This window comes from Podarcis cretensis, assembly GCF_951804945.1.
Source record: "Podarcis cretensis genome assembly, chromosome: 2".
In the NCBI taxonomy this organism is placed as follows: Eukaryota; Metazoa; Chordata; class Lepidosauria; order Squamata; family Lacertidae; genus Podarcis; species Podarcis cretensis.
In genome coordinates, this window is record NC_137171.1 from 121872558 (window position 1) to 121888047 (window position 15490).

At 47.8% G+C, this 15490-nt stretch overlaps 1 protein-coding gene across 1 annotated transcript in view; it reads left to right on the forward strand.

Annotated features, from left to right (window-relative positions):
- The window catches only part of LOC307210968 (uncharacterized protein), a 33732-nt gene extending 20644 nt beyond the window's left edge, over nt 1-13088 (forward strand). The window contains exons 8-14 of the mRNA XM_079967168.1: nt 2299-2574; nt 5433-5708; nt 7802-8086; nt 8833-8919; nt 9198-9230; nt 12083-12154; nt 12495-13088. Coding sequence (XP_079823294.1) covers nt 2299-2574; nt 5433-5708; nt 7802-8086; nt 8833-8919; nt 9198-9230; nt 12083-12144 — 1019 coding nt within the window. The 3' untranslated portion in view covers nt 12145-12154; nt 12495-13088. The remainder of the gene's footprint in view (nt 1-2298; nt 2575-5432; nt 5709-7801; nt 8087-8832; nt 8920-9197; nt 9231-12082; nt 12155-12494) is intronic.
- Nucleotides 13089-15490: the final 2402 nt, after the last annotated feature.

Here is a 15490-nt window from a genome sequence, read left to right on the forward strand (position 1 = left end):
AGGTAAAGGTAAAGGTACCCCTGCCCGTACGGGCCAGTCTTGACAGACTCTGGGGTTGTGCGCCCATCTCACTTAAGAGGCCAGGGGCCAGCGCTGTCCGGAGACACTTCCGGGTCACGTGGCCAGCGTGACATCGCTGCTCTGGCGAGCCAGAGCCGCACACGGAAACGCCGTTTACCTTCCCGCTGGTAAGCGGTCCCTATTTATCTACTTGCACCCGGAGGTGCTTTCGAACTGCTAGGTTGGCAGGCGCTGGGACCGAGCAGCGGGAGCGCACCCCGCCGCAGGGATTCGAACCGCCGACCTTTCGATCGGCAAGCCCTAGGCGCTGAGGCTTTAACCCACAGCGCCACCTGCGTCCCTATGAAAGCTCATACCAAGAACAAATTTAGTTGGTGGCACTGTGGGTTAAACCACAGAGCCTAGGACTTGCTGATCAGAAGGTTGGCAGTTTGAATCCCTGTGACGGCGTGAGCTCCCATTGCTCGGTCCCATCTCCTGCCAACCTAACAGTTTGAAAGCACGTCAATGTGCAAGTAGATAAATAGGTACCACTCCAGCAGGAAGGTAAATGGCATTTCCGTGTGCTGCTCTGGTTCGCCAGAAGCGGCTTAATCATGCTGGCCACATGACCTGGAAGCTGTACGCTGGCTCCCTCGGCCAATAAAGCGAGATGAGCGCCGCAACCCCAGAGTCAGTCACGACTGGACCTAATGCTCAGGGGTCCCTTTACCTTTACCTAAGGTACTACTGAAAGAATTCCCCCCCAGGTGATGTGAGCTTCAGCACCCGCAGCTCCCTTTCATATTCAAAATTGGGGGTGGCAATACTGACCTGCTGCTCTGCCGGTTGTTGTCAGGCTTAGGAGAATGTCAGATGCTCAGAACGCCTTATTCTGTTGCCCCTTTGCTGTCCTGTCTGTCTGTCAGTGGTTCTCCAGACACAGCTGCCTTTCATCTTTAAAACTGGCAAAACTGACACGAGACAAATAGAAGAAGACGCCTTCGTCCCGGTATGGTTCCCCTTTATCACATAGACAGCCCAACAAGACAGCAGGAAGGATCCGCTGACAGCATACAAATCAATCTGGCTAACCTGATCCAAACACACACACGCACACACATACCCTCACTCACACACAAAAACAAATCTCACCACAGCCAACCAAAGACAACTAACCACACCATAACCTCTCCCACCACCAAGGAAATATAACAAGCGAATAGTAAGAGCACCCACACAAGTGACACTGACACAAAACCCCACACTTATACTTAGTGTATAAGTAGAAGAAGCATTGCCACCCCGCCCCACTCACCATTACCCCTCCCTCTCTTCCCCCTTTTTTTCCTACTCTAACACTGTATACACTAATGTCTCACAACAAATGAAGCTGATCTGTAGAAAACATGACTTGAAAAAAGAGACAATACATCTGTTTTTGTAAATGACAAAATCTTTAATAAAAATACAGTTGTACCTCTTGTTACGTCAGTCTCCGGTTGCGTTTTTTTCAGGATACGAACACGGCAAACCTGGAAGTGTATACTTCTGGGTTTCGCCCCGCACGCATGCGCAGAAGCAGCGCTCTACTTGTGGACTTTTTGGGGTGCGAACGGCACCCCGGAATGGATCAAGTCCATAACTAGAGATACCACTGTATTTTTAAAATAAAACTGGCAAAACATACACACGTTCAGTATCTCTGGGTGCAGCAGTTTGCCACTCCCTCAAGCGCGGGGCACATTTGTGATTGTTCGTCTAGAACAAAACATTTAGGCTGAAGTCCTTGCTTACCTGGGTGTAAGCCCCATTGAACTCAATAGGACTCACTTCTGATAACACAGGGGTTGGCAAGGTTTATCTTGCCTGGGCCAGATCAGCCCCATGGGCCTGATTGCGTGTGTGATTTTCAGCATCTGCGTATGCGCAGGTGTAATTTTTGGTGTCTGCGTCTATGCAGATGCGATTTTCGGCACTGCAGAAGTGAGTCCCTGCACCAGTTTAGCGCAGTGCACTAGCGGGCAGCTCGGTTCAGGGTTGGCTCGTGGGCCAATCAGACGACCTCCACGGGCCACTTCTGGCCCATGGGCCGTATGTTGCTGACCCCTGTGATAACATATGTGCACAGGATGTCATGGTCTTCTGCTTTTAAATTTAAGGAACCGACAGCACCACTTCGAGAGCAGTCTTCCTAGTTTCCTCGCAAGGATGAGGGTCTGTGAAGGTGTTGTTGTTTTTTTTGGTGGAGTGTGGATTCTCCTCTTCAGGATCCCTAACTCTGCCCTTCTTTTGCAGCCTCTTCCTCCCACTCCATGCGCAATTTTTACACTGGGGTGTCAGAGTCCGGCCAGGGGCTGCCCTGGTTCGTTGCCGTGGGCTACTTAGATGACCAGCCCATCTACTACTACGACAGCGATACCCGGAGGGAAGAGCCTGCGGTGCCCTGGATGGAGAAAGTAGAGGAGGATTATCCCAAGTTCTGGGAGAGGCAGACGCAGATCTTGCATGGCTGGGAGCAGACGTTCAGAGCGAACGTGGAGATTGTAAGGAACCTTTACAACCAGAGCAAGGGTGAGTGGAGGGTGCGAGGAATGGCTCTCTGTCCTGCTGAAGCTTCTCCCTCAGATGAAGGCCTCCACTCTGGTACATGGAAGGATAATAATAATAATAATAATAATAATAATAATAATAATAATAAATATTTATACCCTGCCCATCTGGCAGGGCTTCCCAGCCACTCTGGGTGGCTCCCAACAGAATATTAAAAACACAATAAAAGATAAAACATTAAAAACTTTCCTAAACAAGGCTGCCTTCAGATGTCTTCTGAAAGTCAGATAGTTGTTTATTTCCTTGACAAATGATGGAAGGGTGTTTCACGGGGCGGGCGCCACTACCAAGAAGGCCCTCTGCCTGGTTCCCTGTAACCTCACTTCTCGCAATGAGGGAACCGCCAGAAGGCCCTCTGAGCTGGATCTCAGTGTCCAGGCTGAACGATGGGGGTGGAGACGCTTCTTCAGGTATACTGGACCAAGGCCATTTAGGGCTTTCAAGGTCAGCACCAACACTTTGAATTGTGCTTGGAAATGTACTGGGAGCCAGTGTAGGTCTTTCCAGTGTTATATGGTCTCGGAGGCCACTCCCAGTCACCAGTCTAGCTGCCACATTCTGGATTAATTGCAGTTTCTGGGTCACCTTCAAAGGTAGCTCCACGTAGAGCGCATTGCAGTAGTCCAAGCGAGAGATAACTAGAGCATGCACCACTCTGGCAAGACAGTGCGCAGGCAGGTAGGGTCTCAGCTATATGGCTAACTCAGAACAAGCCAGCCCCCAATTTGGCAGCTCTGCTTTTCAGCAGAATCCAAGAATCCTAAAATTGTAGAGCTGGACCCCAAGGGGCATCTGGTCCAAGCCCCTGCGATGCAGGAATCTCAACTAAAGCATCCATGTTAAATGGCCACCCAACCTCCGCTTAAACACTGTGGGAAGGTTTATTTTAGCAGAGTTAAACAACCCCCTTTTTAAGTTTGTGCAGCGATCAGCTTGTTGCTGACTCGTCTGAGTTCTACTAATAAAGATACCTTCCTTATTAAAAATCCCCTCGAATCCCTCTTAAAGAATACACACACAAATCTGATTCATGTTAATATAAAACTATTTTCCTCTCAGATTCATTCAGGTTTACAGAAGTGTACCTGAAGGCAGGCTTAGGTTACATAACAAGCAAATAAACTATACCAGAGGGAAGCTGGTCCTGAGGTGACTGCAACTGAGCCGTTTCAGTCAGTCAGTCAGTTTTATTGCACATAGCCCAAGGCTGCCGCAATGTATGCAGAATCCTTCAACAATTAAAAGAAAATATGCTGGATTAATACAAAAAAACTTAAAACATTTATATTATCAAGACATTACCTATTCTAAACAGAGCTGTACGAATACCTTAATATACAGGTTAAGACATTAAACAATAAAATTTATAGGCCAAAATCGTCACATGGCCACTAATATATTAAAAAATAATGTTAATTAATACAATGTGCAATTATATTCGGAGTTTGGGGATAAAGACTGCAACTGAGCAGTTACCTTTCAAAACTACCAGCAACTGACAAACCGGTTGTCACAGCAACCGGTTAGAACATGGCGGCCGTTAGTCCTCTATCGGAAGGTTGCACTTGACTGCAGCTTTACATTCCACAAAAACCTCCAAAGAAGGAGAGTTCACAACCTCCCAAAGAAGACCGTTCCATGGTCAAACAGCTCTTACTGTCAGAAAGTTCTTCTTGATGTTTAGTCGGAATCTTCTTCCTTGTAACTTGAAGCCATGGGTTCGAGTCCTACCTGGTATTTGAATCATGCCTGGTGCTACCTGCAGGCTTCCACTTTGGCTTCTGTTAACTCTACTTCCTCCGTATCCCTTTTTAAAAATGGATATCTGGTCACTCCTGAGCATATCTTATTGTAAAATGTGGCAGAAATGCTACCAAGGGTCTTTTCCCGGTTTCCTGGTGCATAACATTCTGTGTAGATGCATAGCTCAAATGTCCTCTCTCTACTCTGTCAAAAGAAACAAGGTGGCAAACTTTAAAGGTGCTTAGAACAAGCCCTGGGAGCTAGGATGCCTGCAAATTTTACCCACTTCTGTCAAAACAGTGTTGAAGGTAGAGATGCATGGTGATCGTTCCCATCTAACATGAGTGGGAAATGAAGGAAGTGGGGGGAGCTTCATATAAAGAACTAGTGGTGTAGCATGGGAGGCCACAGGGGTGGTTACCCTGGGGCACAAAATTGTTAGGGGGCACAACATTTCAACACCCGGTGCTGCCTCAATACAGCTGCGTGCTTCCATCTCTGGAACAGTCTCCCTTGTGAGGTTGTGGACTCTGCTTCCTTGGAGATTTTTAAGCAGAGGTTGGCTGGTCACCTGTCATGGATGCTTTAGCTGAGATTCCTGCATTGCAGGGGTTGGACTAGATGACCCTTGGGGGTCCCTTCCAATTCTATGATTCTGCGACTGTTGGAAATGTCTTCTCCATGCAAACCAGGAAGTGACTTCTCCAGACAATGAAACAACTCTTCTTTTCTTATCTCTGAAGCTGCGGTCTCCTGCATGATACAAACACCCATTAGGCAGTTGAATGTGCATGATTATTATTATTATTATCATCATCATCATCATTATAATTACCCCGCCCATCTGACTGGGTTTCCCCAGCCACTCTGGGCGACTCCATCCATTTCCCTCCCTCCCACTGCTCCCTCTGCACAGCCCCGGGCTTTGGTAAACCACGATACACCACTGCAAAGAATGAGCTCTAAGAACATCAGTTCCCTGTGTGTGGCTGGGAGCCCCCAGTGCTATCTCTCAGCATGTCTTTGGATGCCTGGCGTTAAGCTCACTGGCCTCCTGAGCCTCTTTATATTTACAGGGTTTCACACCTGGCAAGCCATGTACGGCTGCGAGCTGAGGCAGGACGGGCACGTAAGTGGGTATTCCCAATTTGGCTACGATGGGAGGGACTTTGTCACCTTCGACAAGGAGACCCTCACCTGGACGGCAGCTGACACAGCAGCCCAGGTGACCAAGAGGAGGTGGGATGCCGACTTGGCTGCCAACCAGCGCAGGAAGCACTTCCTGGAGGAGATTTGCATTGAGTACCTGCGGAAATACCTGAACTACGGGAAGGAGATTCTGCTCAGGACTGGTGAGGGGTGGGGTTTTGGAGGGCTCATTGGGGGGAAGTTGGCCATTTCCTTACAACTTATAGGGTAGCGTTCCTGCCGAATGTCTACCAGATCAAGTTGATGATGGGGATAGGGAATAAATGGGGGTGGGAATGGCTTGTTGTGGGTTTTGGGGGGTGAGGGTAGGACTTGAAATACCTTCCTTCAAGTTAGAGTGAACTGAATCAATTCATCCATTAGGGACCTGGTGACATTTGCCCCTCAGCCCAGAGGTAGCTCACTGGGAAAATCTCAAAACCACAAGTTAGGGATGCGGGTGGCGCTGTGGTCTAAACCACTGAACCTCTTGGGCTTGCCAGTTGGAAGGTCAGCGGTTCGAATCCCTGCAGCGGACTGAGCTCCTGTTGCTCTATCACAGCTCCTGCCCACCTAGCAGTTTGAAAGCACGCCACTGCAAGTAGATAAATAGGTACCGCTATGGCGGGAAGATAAACGGCATTCCCGTGTGCTCTGGCTTCCGTTAAGGTGTCCTGTTGTGCCAGAAGCAGTTTAGTCCTGCTGGCCACATGACCCAGAAAGCTGTCTGTGGACAAACGCTGGCTCCCTCAGCCTGAAAGCAAGATGAGCGCCATAACCTCATGTTCGCCTTTGACTGGACTTAACCGTCCAGGGGTCCTTTACCATTACCTTTAATATTAGAGTCTCTCAAGATGATGATGATGATGATGATTAGAAAATTACACCCCTCCCTCCCAAAACTTCATGTGGAATGCTCTCCCCCGGGCGGTTCGCCTGGCGCCTTCGTTATATATTTTTAGGCGCCAGGTGAAAACATTCCTCTTCAACCAGGCCTTTGGTTGAAGCCCTTTAAACATGTCTGAGGGAAGGGGGTGTTATTGTTTTGTTGTTTTGATTTAATTATTTACTGGTGTTTTACCTTGTATTTTATTCTGTCAACTGCCCTGAGATCTTTTGATGAACGGCAGCATATTATTATTATTATTACAATGGTACCTCGGGTTAAGTACTTAATTTGTTCCAGAGGTCCATTCTTAACCTGAAACTGTTCTTAACCTGAAGCACCACTTTAGCTAATGGGGCCTCCTGTTGCTGCCGCACCACTGGAGCACAATTTCTGTTCTCACCCTGAAGCAAAGTTCTTAACCCGAGGTAATATTTATGGGTTAGCGGAGTCTGTAACCTAAAGCGTATGTAACCCGAGGTACCACTGTATCATCATCATCATCATCATCATTAATAGTATAAGGTGTGACCGGAAAGTTTGGTGAATGGTCATAGAAATCAGACAGCGAGAAATATGCGAACATACAATTGGCATCGCAAACCCACGAAATGCTCACAATTGTGAATGGAGATGAAGCTGTAACTCGAAAGACAGTGTGTGAGAGGTTTAAGCATTTCTGTGAAGGGCAGCGAACCATCGAAGATGACCCTCAGTCTGTCAACAAGCAGAACAGCGGCAAATGTCGACAGAGTTCATGAGCTATTGATGTGGGATCGGCGTTTGTCCGAATGATGGTGGAAGAATCGCATATTCCGCATGAAATTGTTACTGAGGTTACTGAGTCATCCCACTCTCCATATTCTCCCTATCTGGCCCCACCGGATTTCTTTCTTTTTCCAAAACTGAAATGGCACAGATTTTTCACCAATTCACATGTCGAAGTTGCTGTGATGAAGGAACTGAAAGCAGTATGAAAAGAGGACTTTCCCAGAAATTTCTAACAGTTCTCTGAACGTTGTCAATGGTGCGTTGTATTAGAGGGGGGCTACTTTGAAGGCCTGTAAGGCGTGTATGTTCAAATATTTTTCGCTGTCCGATTTCTGTGACCATTCACCGAACTTCCCGGTCACACTCTGTAATAAGAATCCAGAAACAGTTCCAAGACAGAAACGGACTGGAGAAGATGCCAAGGGAGGCTGAGGAATCTGGTTCCTTCAAGGTTCTTCTTAATGTATTCAGGATGCTACAAGTGTGGGATATTGACCCTCTGGGTTAGGATTGAAGGGGACTCTCCCTGATATTACTGCATCCATCCTGCCAGCCACCAGAGACATTCCTGTGTTAACCCCAATGCGGCCCTTTTTGCAGAGGCTCCGGTGGTGAAGGTGACCAGGAAGGCAGACTATGACGGCCTGGAGACCCTCGTTTGCCAAGTCCACGGCTTCTACCCCAAGGAGATTGAGGCCAACTGGGTGAAGGACGGGGAGGTCTGGCAGGAGGGCACCCTCCGAGGATTGGTCGCCCCCAACTCGGACGGGACCTACTATCTCTTCCTCAGCGTCCAGATCGACCCCGAGGAGAGGGAGCGCTTCCGGTGCCGCGTGGAGCATGACAGCCTGGAGAAGCCTCTGGACGTGGCCTGGGAGGAGCCAGGTGGGCTCTTGGAGGGGGGTTTTATCCATTTTATTTATTGAATTTCAAACCCAGAGATGAAGGGCAAGGGAAGCAGCCCAAGACGCCCAACAGCTGCATCACAACATAGATTGGCAATTCCTAGTTGGATCCTTTCTGTACATATGGGAGCAAAACAAGTTACAGTTGTACCTTGGTTCTCAAACACCTTGGTACTCGTCCGTTTTGGCTCCTGAACGACGCAAATCTATAAGTGGGTGTTCTGGTTTGCAAACGTTTTTCCGAAGCCGAATGTTTGATGCGGCTTCCAATTGAGTGCAGGAAGCTCCTGCAGCCAATCGGAAGCCGCGCCTTGGTTTTTGAACATTTTTGGAAGTCAAACAGCACCTGCTGCCTCGCAGGCCTTGAGCTCAAAATATTATGTCAAAGGTAAAAGACTGCCACCATCTTTTTGTCTGTAAATATGTGTGGTTCTGAGTTCACAAAGCATTCATATACACTCTGATTTTTAGGTGTGAATGAAACCTTACTATGGCTTCGCCAATTCTGTGGGGAACTCTTGCACACCTTGCACAGGTGGGGGGTTTTTTTTGGGGGGGGGAATAGAGAGAGAGAAGCACGTTCACCACCTTAAAATCCTTGGAGGAAAAGGTGGTATTATAATTGCAAATAAATAAAACTGAATGTCAGATCTCCATCTTTCTGCCTCTCCCATGAATGGAAAATATTGCTCTGGATTTCCCTAATTTTCCCTAATCTGCTTTTAGCATCCAACATGGGACTTGTTATTGGGTGCATCTTGGTAGCTGTCCTGCTGGCAGCGGCTGGAATTGCTGGGATCTTGGTGTGCATCAGTAAGTAACTTGTGAATGGACTTGCTGGGGATTAGGGACCTAACTCTGTTGTGGGAGAGACTATCCCCTTTTGAAGGAATCCAGGTGACTCCATGGGCTGGTCTTCTCCACTCCCCCCATCCCCTGGTGCTTGGTGTGTTCCTCATTCACCCCTGGAGATTATTAGGCAGGGACCAGAGGAGGCACCTGCCACAAGGTCCTTCCTCCTTGCAGAGAATAAAGCTGGAGGATCTCTACAAGGTTCTTTCCATCCTAACTCTCTGATTCTGTCTCTGCAGAGAAAAGGAAAGACGGATACAGAGCAGCATCAGGTGAGTGACGCCTTCCTCTTTGCATGCTCATTCTAATGCAGGTAAATTCAGGGTGAGAACTGAACGATTAGTTGAGCCATGTGTAAGGATATTTCCTCTGTATTATGTTTATATGAGATGATGATGATGATTACATTTGTGTACTACCCTTCATCCATAGACCTCAGTGCAGTTCGCAACATAAAAATGCAAGATAAAACAATGTGATAAAAACAACACACTCACACACACCAATAAAAAAAACCCTCTCTCCTATCCTTTAACTGTGCATTGCATTGCACTGCGCTGATGTTGCGTGTTACAGTGGTATAGAGATACTTTAATAAATTAAATAATAAATAAAAAGCACAGAAAAAGGCTTGGGACCTGTCTTCCTGAGACTCTCTCCCTTCTTCATCATCATCATCATTTTTAATTTGTATACCGTCTTTCTATCTTACAATACTCAAGGCGGTTTACAAGCTGAAGAAACAAAAAATGTACATCTTATAATAATCTAATGCTATACAAAAATGTGATAATAAAACATAACTTTAAAATAGGCAACCTACATAGCAAGTAACAGTCAACAATCATTAGAATAGCATTAAACAACAACAACAACATGTAAAAGTTAAAGAGAAATCCACTCAACAGTTACAATAAATAATTTCTAAACTATAATCAATAAAACGACGGCAAGCCACAGTACATAAAATACTACAGTACAAATTGAGAAGCAGAGACTGGAGGGTGGAGCAAGGCAGGTGGAAGGAGGCCTTGCTTCATTGTGCCCTGAAAACACATCGGTTAGAAAATGGCAGGATTCAAGGCACCGAGGAGGCAGGCTTGGTTTATTTTTAAATTTTATACTCCCCTTTCCCCCACATCTGAATCTTGAAAGGTCTCGCAGAGCCGGACTGAGTCCTTTAACGGTGGTGTCCTAGGCTGCCGGTGGCCTGTTCTTGTCACTAGCCTAGTTGCAGTATCTCCCCTAGGGCAGAGCAGACCCACATTGCAATAATTTAGATTTGAGGTGACTGGAGGTGTCAGTGCCTGGTCTATAGGGGTCAGGTTTCCCTGCTGTGACCATGAGGCCCTGCTATGTGTGAGGAACCAACTCTCCGAAGGCGAGATCTGAATGCGGGCCTGCAAGGTGGAGAGAGATGCATGTCCCAGAAGGAATCAGTGGACTTTTCCCTCCTGCCAGGTGAGCTCCTCTTACATTGAAGATATCCCTCTCTATCCCCCATGGCTCCCCAAAGGAGAGATCTAAAGGTAAAGGTAAAGGTACCCCTGCCCGTACGGGCCAGTCTTGACAGACTCTGGGGTTGTGCGCCCATCTCACTTAAGAGGCCAGGGGCCAGCGCTGTCCGGAGACACTTCCGCGTCACGTGGCCAGCGTGACATCGCTGCTCTGGCGAGCCAGAGCTGCACACGGAAACGCCGTTTACCTTCCCGCTGGTAAGCGGTCCCTATTTATCTACTTGCACCCGGAGGTGCTTTCGAACTGCTAGGTTGGCAGGCGCTGGGACCGAGCAGCGGGAGCGCACCCCGCCGCAGGGATTCGAACCGCCGACCTTTCGATCGGCAAGCCCTAGGCGCTGAGGCTTTAACCCACAGCGCCACCTGCGTCCCTTAAGGAGAGATCTACTTGCTTCCAAACTGAAGATTTTCCTGTTTAACACCCCCACTGTATACATTGCAGGCGGACTCTACATCTTTCCAGTTGTTTTCCCAGGCCTTGGAAATGCGTTCATTACACTGTAGAGTGGTACCTCGGGTTAAGAACTGAATTCCTTCTGGAGGTCCGTTCTTAATCTGAAGCACCACTTTAGCTAATGGGGCCTCCCGCTGCCGCCGCGTCGCTGCTGCGCAATTTCTGTTCTCATCCTGAAGCAAAGCACTATTTCTGGGTTAGCGGAGTCTGTAACCTGAAGCATCTGTAACCTGAAGCGTCTGTAGCCCGAGGTTCCACTGTATTTTAGTGCCTTAATTCAACGACAACGCTGTTCAGGGTGAAGAATATTATTATTATTGCCACCATGGGCAGCCAATCAGTGCTGTGCACAGCCGGCTGCTCAAATCTAGCACAGCCAGTTCCTGCTGAACTACATCCTGCAGGGAAGGTGGTATAATCATTTTTTATTTGTATGCCGCCTTTACACAGTTAAAAAAGCAATGCTCAAGGCGGCTTACAGCATAACAAGGTTTACATAATTACAAAAGTCATAAATCACATTAAAAAAAAAGCACACAACCAAATGGGAAACAATTTCCACATAAATCAAAATCTAAAACTAAGAATACAGCATTAATATCACAGTTTAAAATGACATAGGCAAAAAATAACAGCAATTTAAACAAAAAACAAAACAAAACAGAGCCCTCTCTGCCCAGCAGCAGGAGCGGTAGCCCTTTACAGAGCCCATCAGGCCCCGCTCTGGGCCAGGTGGTGAGTGGCAGGACTGGGGTCCTCAGGCGCTGAGCAGGGGAGTATGATGAAGGCCGTGCCATATCTGACCTTAAAGGGGACATTCCCAGGGTGCAGAGAGACACTTGCAATGCTGTCTGTCTGTGTAGCATATCAGCAAGTTGCGTGTGTCCCCCTACCCGCCCCCCGCCCCCCCGCTGGGCAATGGTGGACCTGAGATCAGAGGAAATTGCGCTGCCTCCCCCCCCCCCCCGGTGCTTAGTGGTGGGAAGATGCCTGGATTTGGGGCGTCTCTTAATACCCTCCCTCTGCACCTGACTTCTGTTTGTTTCGTTTAGAGCGCAGTGTCTGCCCTATTTGTTTTGAAGATGGAGAAAGTGCTCTGCAAACAAACCCCCCCCCCCCAATCGTGCATACCTGTCTTGTTCTTCCTCTGCAGGTGACCCTGGAGAGGGTGGGGTCATCCCATGCGTGGTCCTCGAGAATGCTGAGCAAGCCTGATCTTGCCTTGTTGTGTGTTATGTACTGAGTTGAATAGGATCCAAACTGCAGCCGTCTGATTGGTCCTAGAACAATAGGATCCAAAATGCAGCAGTCTGATTGGTCCTAGAACAATGCAGCAGTATGATTGGTTGGCAGGAACCACCCAATCATGCTCCAGATAGGATAGAAGTGAATCCACAACCTGATTGGCTTACAGTAGAATTCCAGAATTAGCCAATCATGTGCAGCCCATTGTGTAAACAATGTATATAAAGCAGATACTTTGAGGGGACATTCATTCATTCCTCCACACCACTATGAGCTGAATAAAGTGCATGAAATCACTTTGCGACTCTGAGTATATTTCATCGTGATTCCCCAGCCGGGGCGGACAGGGGAGAGTTGCTTCTGATCCAATGATGATTGCTTGCTGATGTGGTTTTGAGGATTTGCCTCGTATGGCGAGAGTGTCAGTTTGCATTTCTTTGTACAGAAAGAATTGATCTGATGTGTAGAGATCTTTCCTGTTCTGCTTAATCCAAGAGGGTTCTGGAAGGTTTCTTCTCTGTGTGAAAGAAGGATTTTATTTGGGTTATTCCTTCTGAGTACAGCTGGTTTCAGGGATGTGGGTGGTGCTGTGGGTTAAACCACAGAGCCTAGGACTTGCGGATCAGAAGGTTGGCGGTTCGAATCCCTGCGACGGGGTGACCTCCCGTTGCTCGGTCCCAGCTCCTGCCAACCTAGCAGTTTGAAAGCATGTCAAAGTGCAAGTAGATAAATAGGTACCACTCCGGCGGGAAGGTAAACGGCGTTTCCGTGCGCTGCTCTGGTTTCGTCAGAAGCGGCTTAGTCATGCTGGCCACATGACTAATAGTGAGGTCAGAAAAAACCTGGGTTTCATTCTCTATCTCTCTTTCTGGTGTGATGTTTCGTATATAGTGTTAAGGTTTTAGTCTTATTATAAGATCATAGAATCATAGAATCATAGAGTTGGAAGAGACCACAAGGGCCATCGAGTCCAACCCCCTGCCAAGCAGGAAACACCATCAGAGCACTCCTGACATATGGTTGTCAAGCCTCTGCTTAAAGACCTCCAAAGAAGGAGACTCCACCACACTCCTTGGCAGCAAATTCCACTGTCAAACAGCTCTTACTGTCAGGAAGTTCTTCCTAATGTTTAGGGGGAATCTTCTTTCTTGTAGTTTGAAACCATTGCTCCGTGTCCACTTCTCTGGAGCAGCAGAAAACAACCTTTCTCCCTCCTCTATGTGACATCCTTTTATATATTTGAACATGGCTATCATATCACCCCTTAACCTCCTCTTCTCCAGGCTAAACATGCCCAGCTCCCTTAGCCGTTCTTCATAAGGCATCGTTTCCAGGCCTTTGACCATTTTGGTTGCCCTCCTCTGGACACGTTCCAGTTTGTCAGTTCCTTCTTGAACTGTGGTGCCCAGAACTGGACACAGTACTCCAGGTGAGGTCTGACCAGAGCAGAATACAGTGGCACTGTTACTTCCCTTGATCTAGATGCTATACTCCTATTGATGCAGCCCAGAATTGCATTGGCTTTTTTAGCTGCCGCATCACACTGTTGGCTCATGTCAAGTTTGTGGTCAACCAAGACTCCTAGATCCTTTTCACATGTACTGCTCTCAAGCCAGGTGTCACCCATCTTGTATTTGTGCCTCTCATTTTTTTTGCCCAAGTGCAATACTTTACATTTCTCCCTGTTAAAATTCATCTTGTTTGTTTTGGCCCAAGATATTGTTAAGTTTCCATTAAGTCTGCTGCAACTGTATTTCTTATGGACAGTGCCAATCCTGAATGTATTGGATTTATGACCATTATGCTCATTTGCCTTCAGTAGCAGTAAAGCTCTGCTGGATGAAATATCAATTGCCTCTGGTCTATTTTCTGGGAACTCTTCAACGTGTTTAAGTTTTTCCTCCACACACGTGACAGAGAGACCCTCAGAGAGATTGAAGGATATCTTGGGAGTGATGTGGTTTAAAGTTGCCAGACAGACAGCTGCATCTCTGGGACTCCGGAGAAGCAAAGAGAATCAGATCTGTGGAACGAGGGGGGGGGGAGAGGAAAGGCAAGAGTTTGGCCCCCTGAGCTGGGAAGACTCCAGGGCCCTGTCCTGATGAGAAGATGCTGAATGGAGGAGGGACAGAGAGAAGTGGTGGACAAACACCGGAAATCTGGAGAAGGGAGAGCTCTGGAGGCAGGAAATCCTGAAAGGGAGTTTGCTACGAATATGCCAGCCTATCTTTGAGTGTGGGTGGGGAACAACTGCTTTGGGGAGTTGATTTCTGAGACACTGGGGTCATCCACATGTCTGTTGGTGCTGTGATTTCTAGGTCTGAGTCTTTTTTCTTACCCAATGTTTACCCCTGAATTGTAACAACAACAACAACTTATTTATACCCCACCCATCTGGCTGGGTTTCCTCAGCCATTCTGGGCGGCTTACAACAGAATATTGAAAACACAATAAAACATCAAACATTAAATACTTCCCTAAACAGGGCTGCCTTCAGATGTTTTCTAAAATCGGGTAGTTGTTTATTTTCTTGACATCTGATGGGAGGGCATTCTACAGGGCAGGTGCCACCACCGAGAAGGCCCTCTGCCTGGTTCCCTGCAACCAACCTCACTTCTCAGAGTGAGGGAACCACCAGAAGGCCCTCGGAGCGGGACCTCAGTGTCCAGGCTGAATGATGGGGGTGGAGACACTCCTTCAGGTATACTGGGCCGAGGCCGTTGAGGGCTTTAAAGGTCAGCACCAACAAGCATCAGTTGGGCTTTCCACAGATGGATGTTTGTTCTGTTTCAGGGGTAAACAGCGGGTTTTCCAAGAGAAAGTGGTGGGACGAAGAAAAAGGTGTTCACAACTATGCCTAGAAATCACAGCACAGACATGTGGATGAGCCAAAGACCCACAGGGGACCCATCAGTTCTGCCCTATGGGGAGGAGCTAAACTGAGGTGGGGTGTGTGTGTACATGTTTATCGTGGGCAGAAAATTCCTTTTGCACCGCAAGCTGGCAGTATTGTGCTATGACTCCCAGTCTTAAGTCTGGCTGCCAGCTTGTTCCCAGGCTCACTTTAAGGTGCTCACATGAGTGCTTGTCTAAAAGGCTGCCTCCTTCCCTATAGACCCTCCTGGGTATCAAGGCAGTTCTGCTGCCCGAAGAGGAAAAGGGTTAATTGTCCCGACTGGCGTTGCTGGTCCCCTGCCCTTCCAGCAGATGTTCAGCAGACGCCTCTTTGCCTTGGCCTTCTGGGCATCCCTCGAAGGCTGTTTTTGATGCCAAGTTTAATTTATTTTGAGATTAGTCGGTTTTGATTATTTTGCAT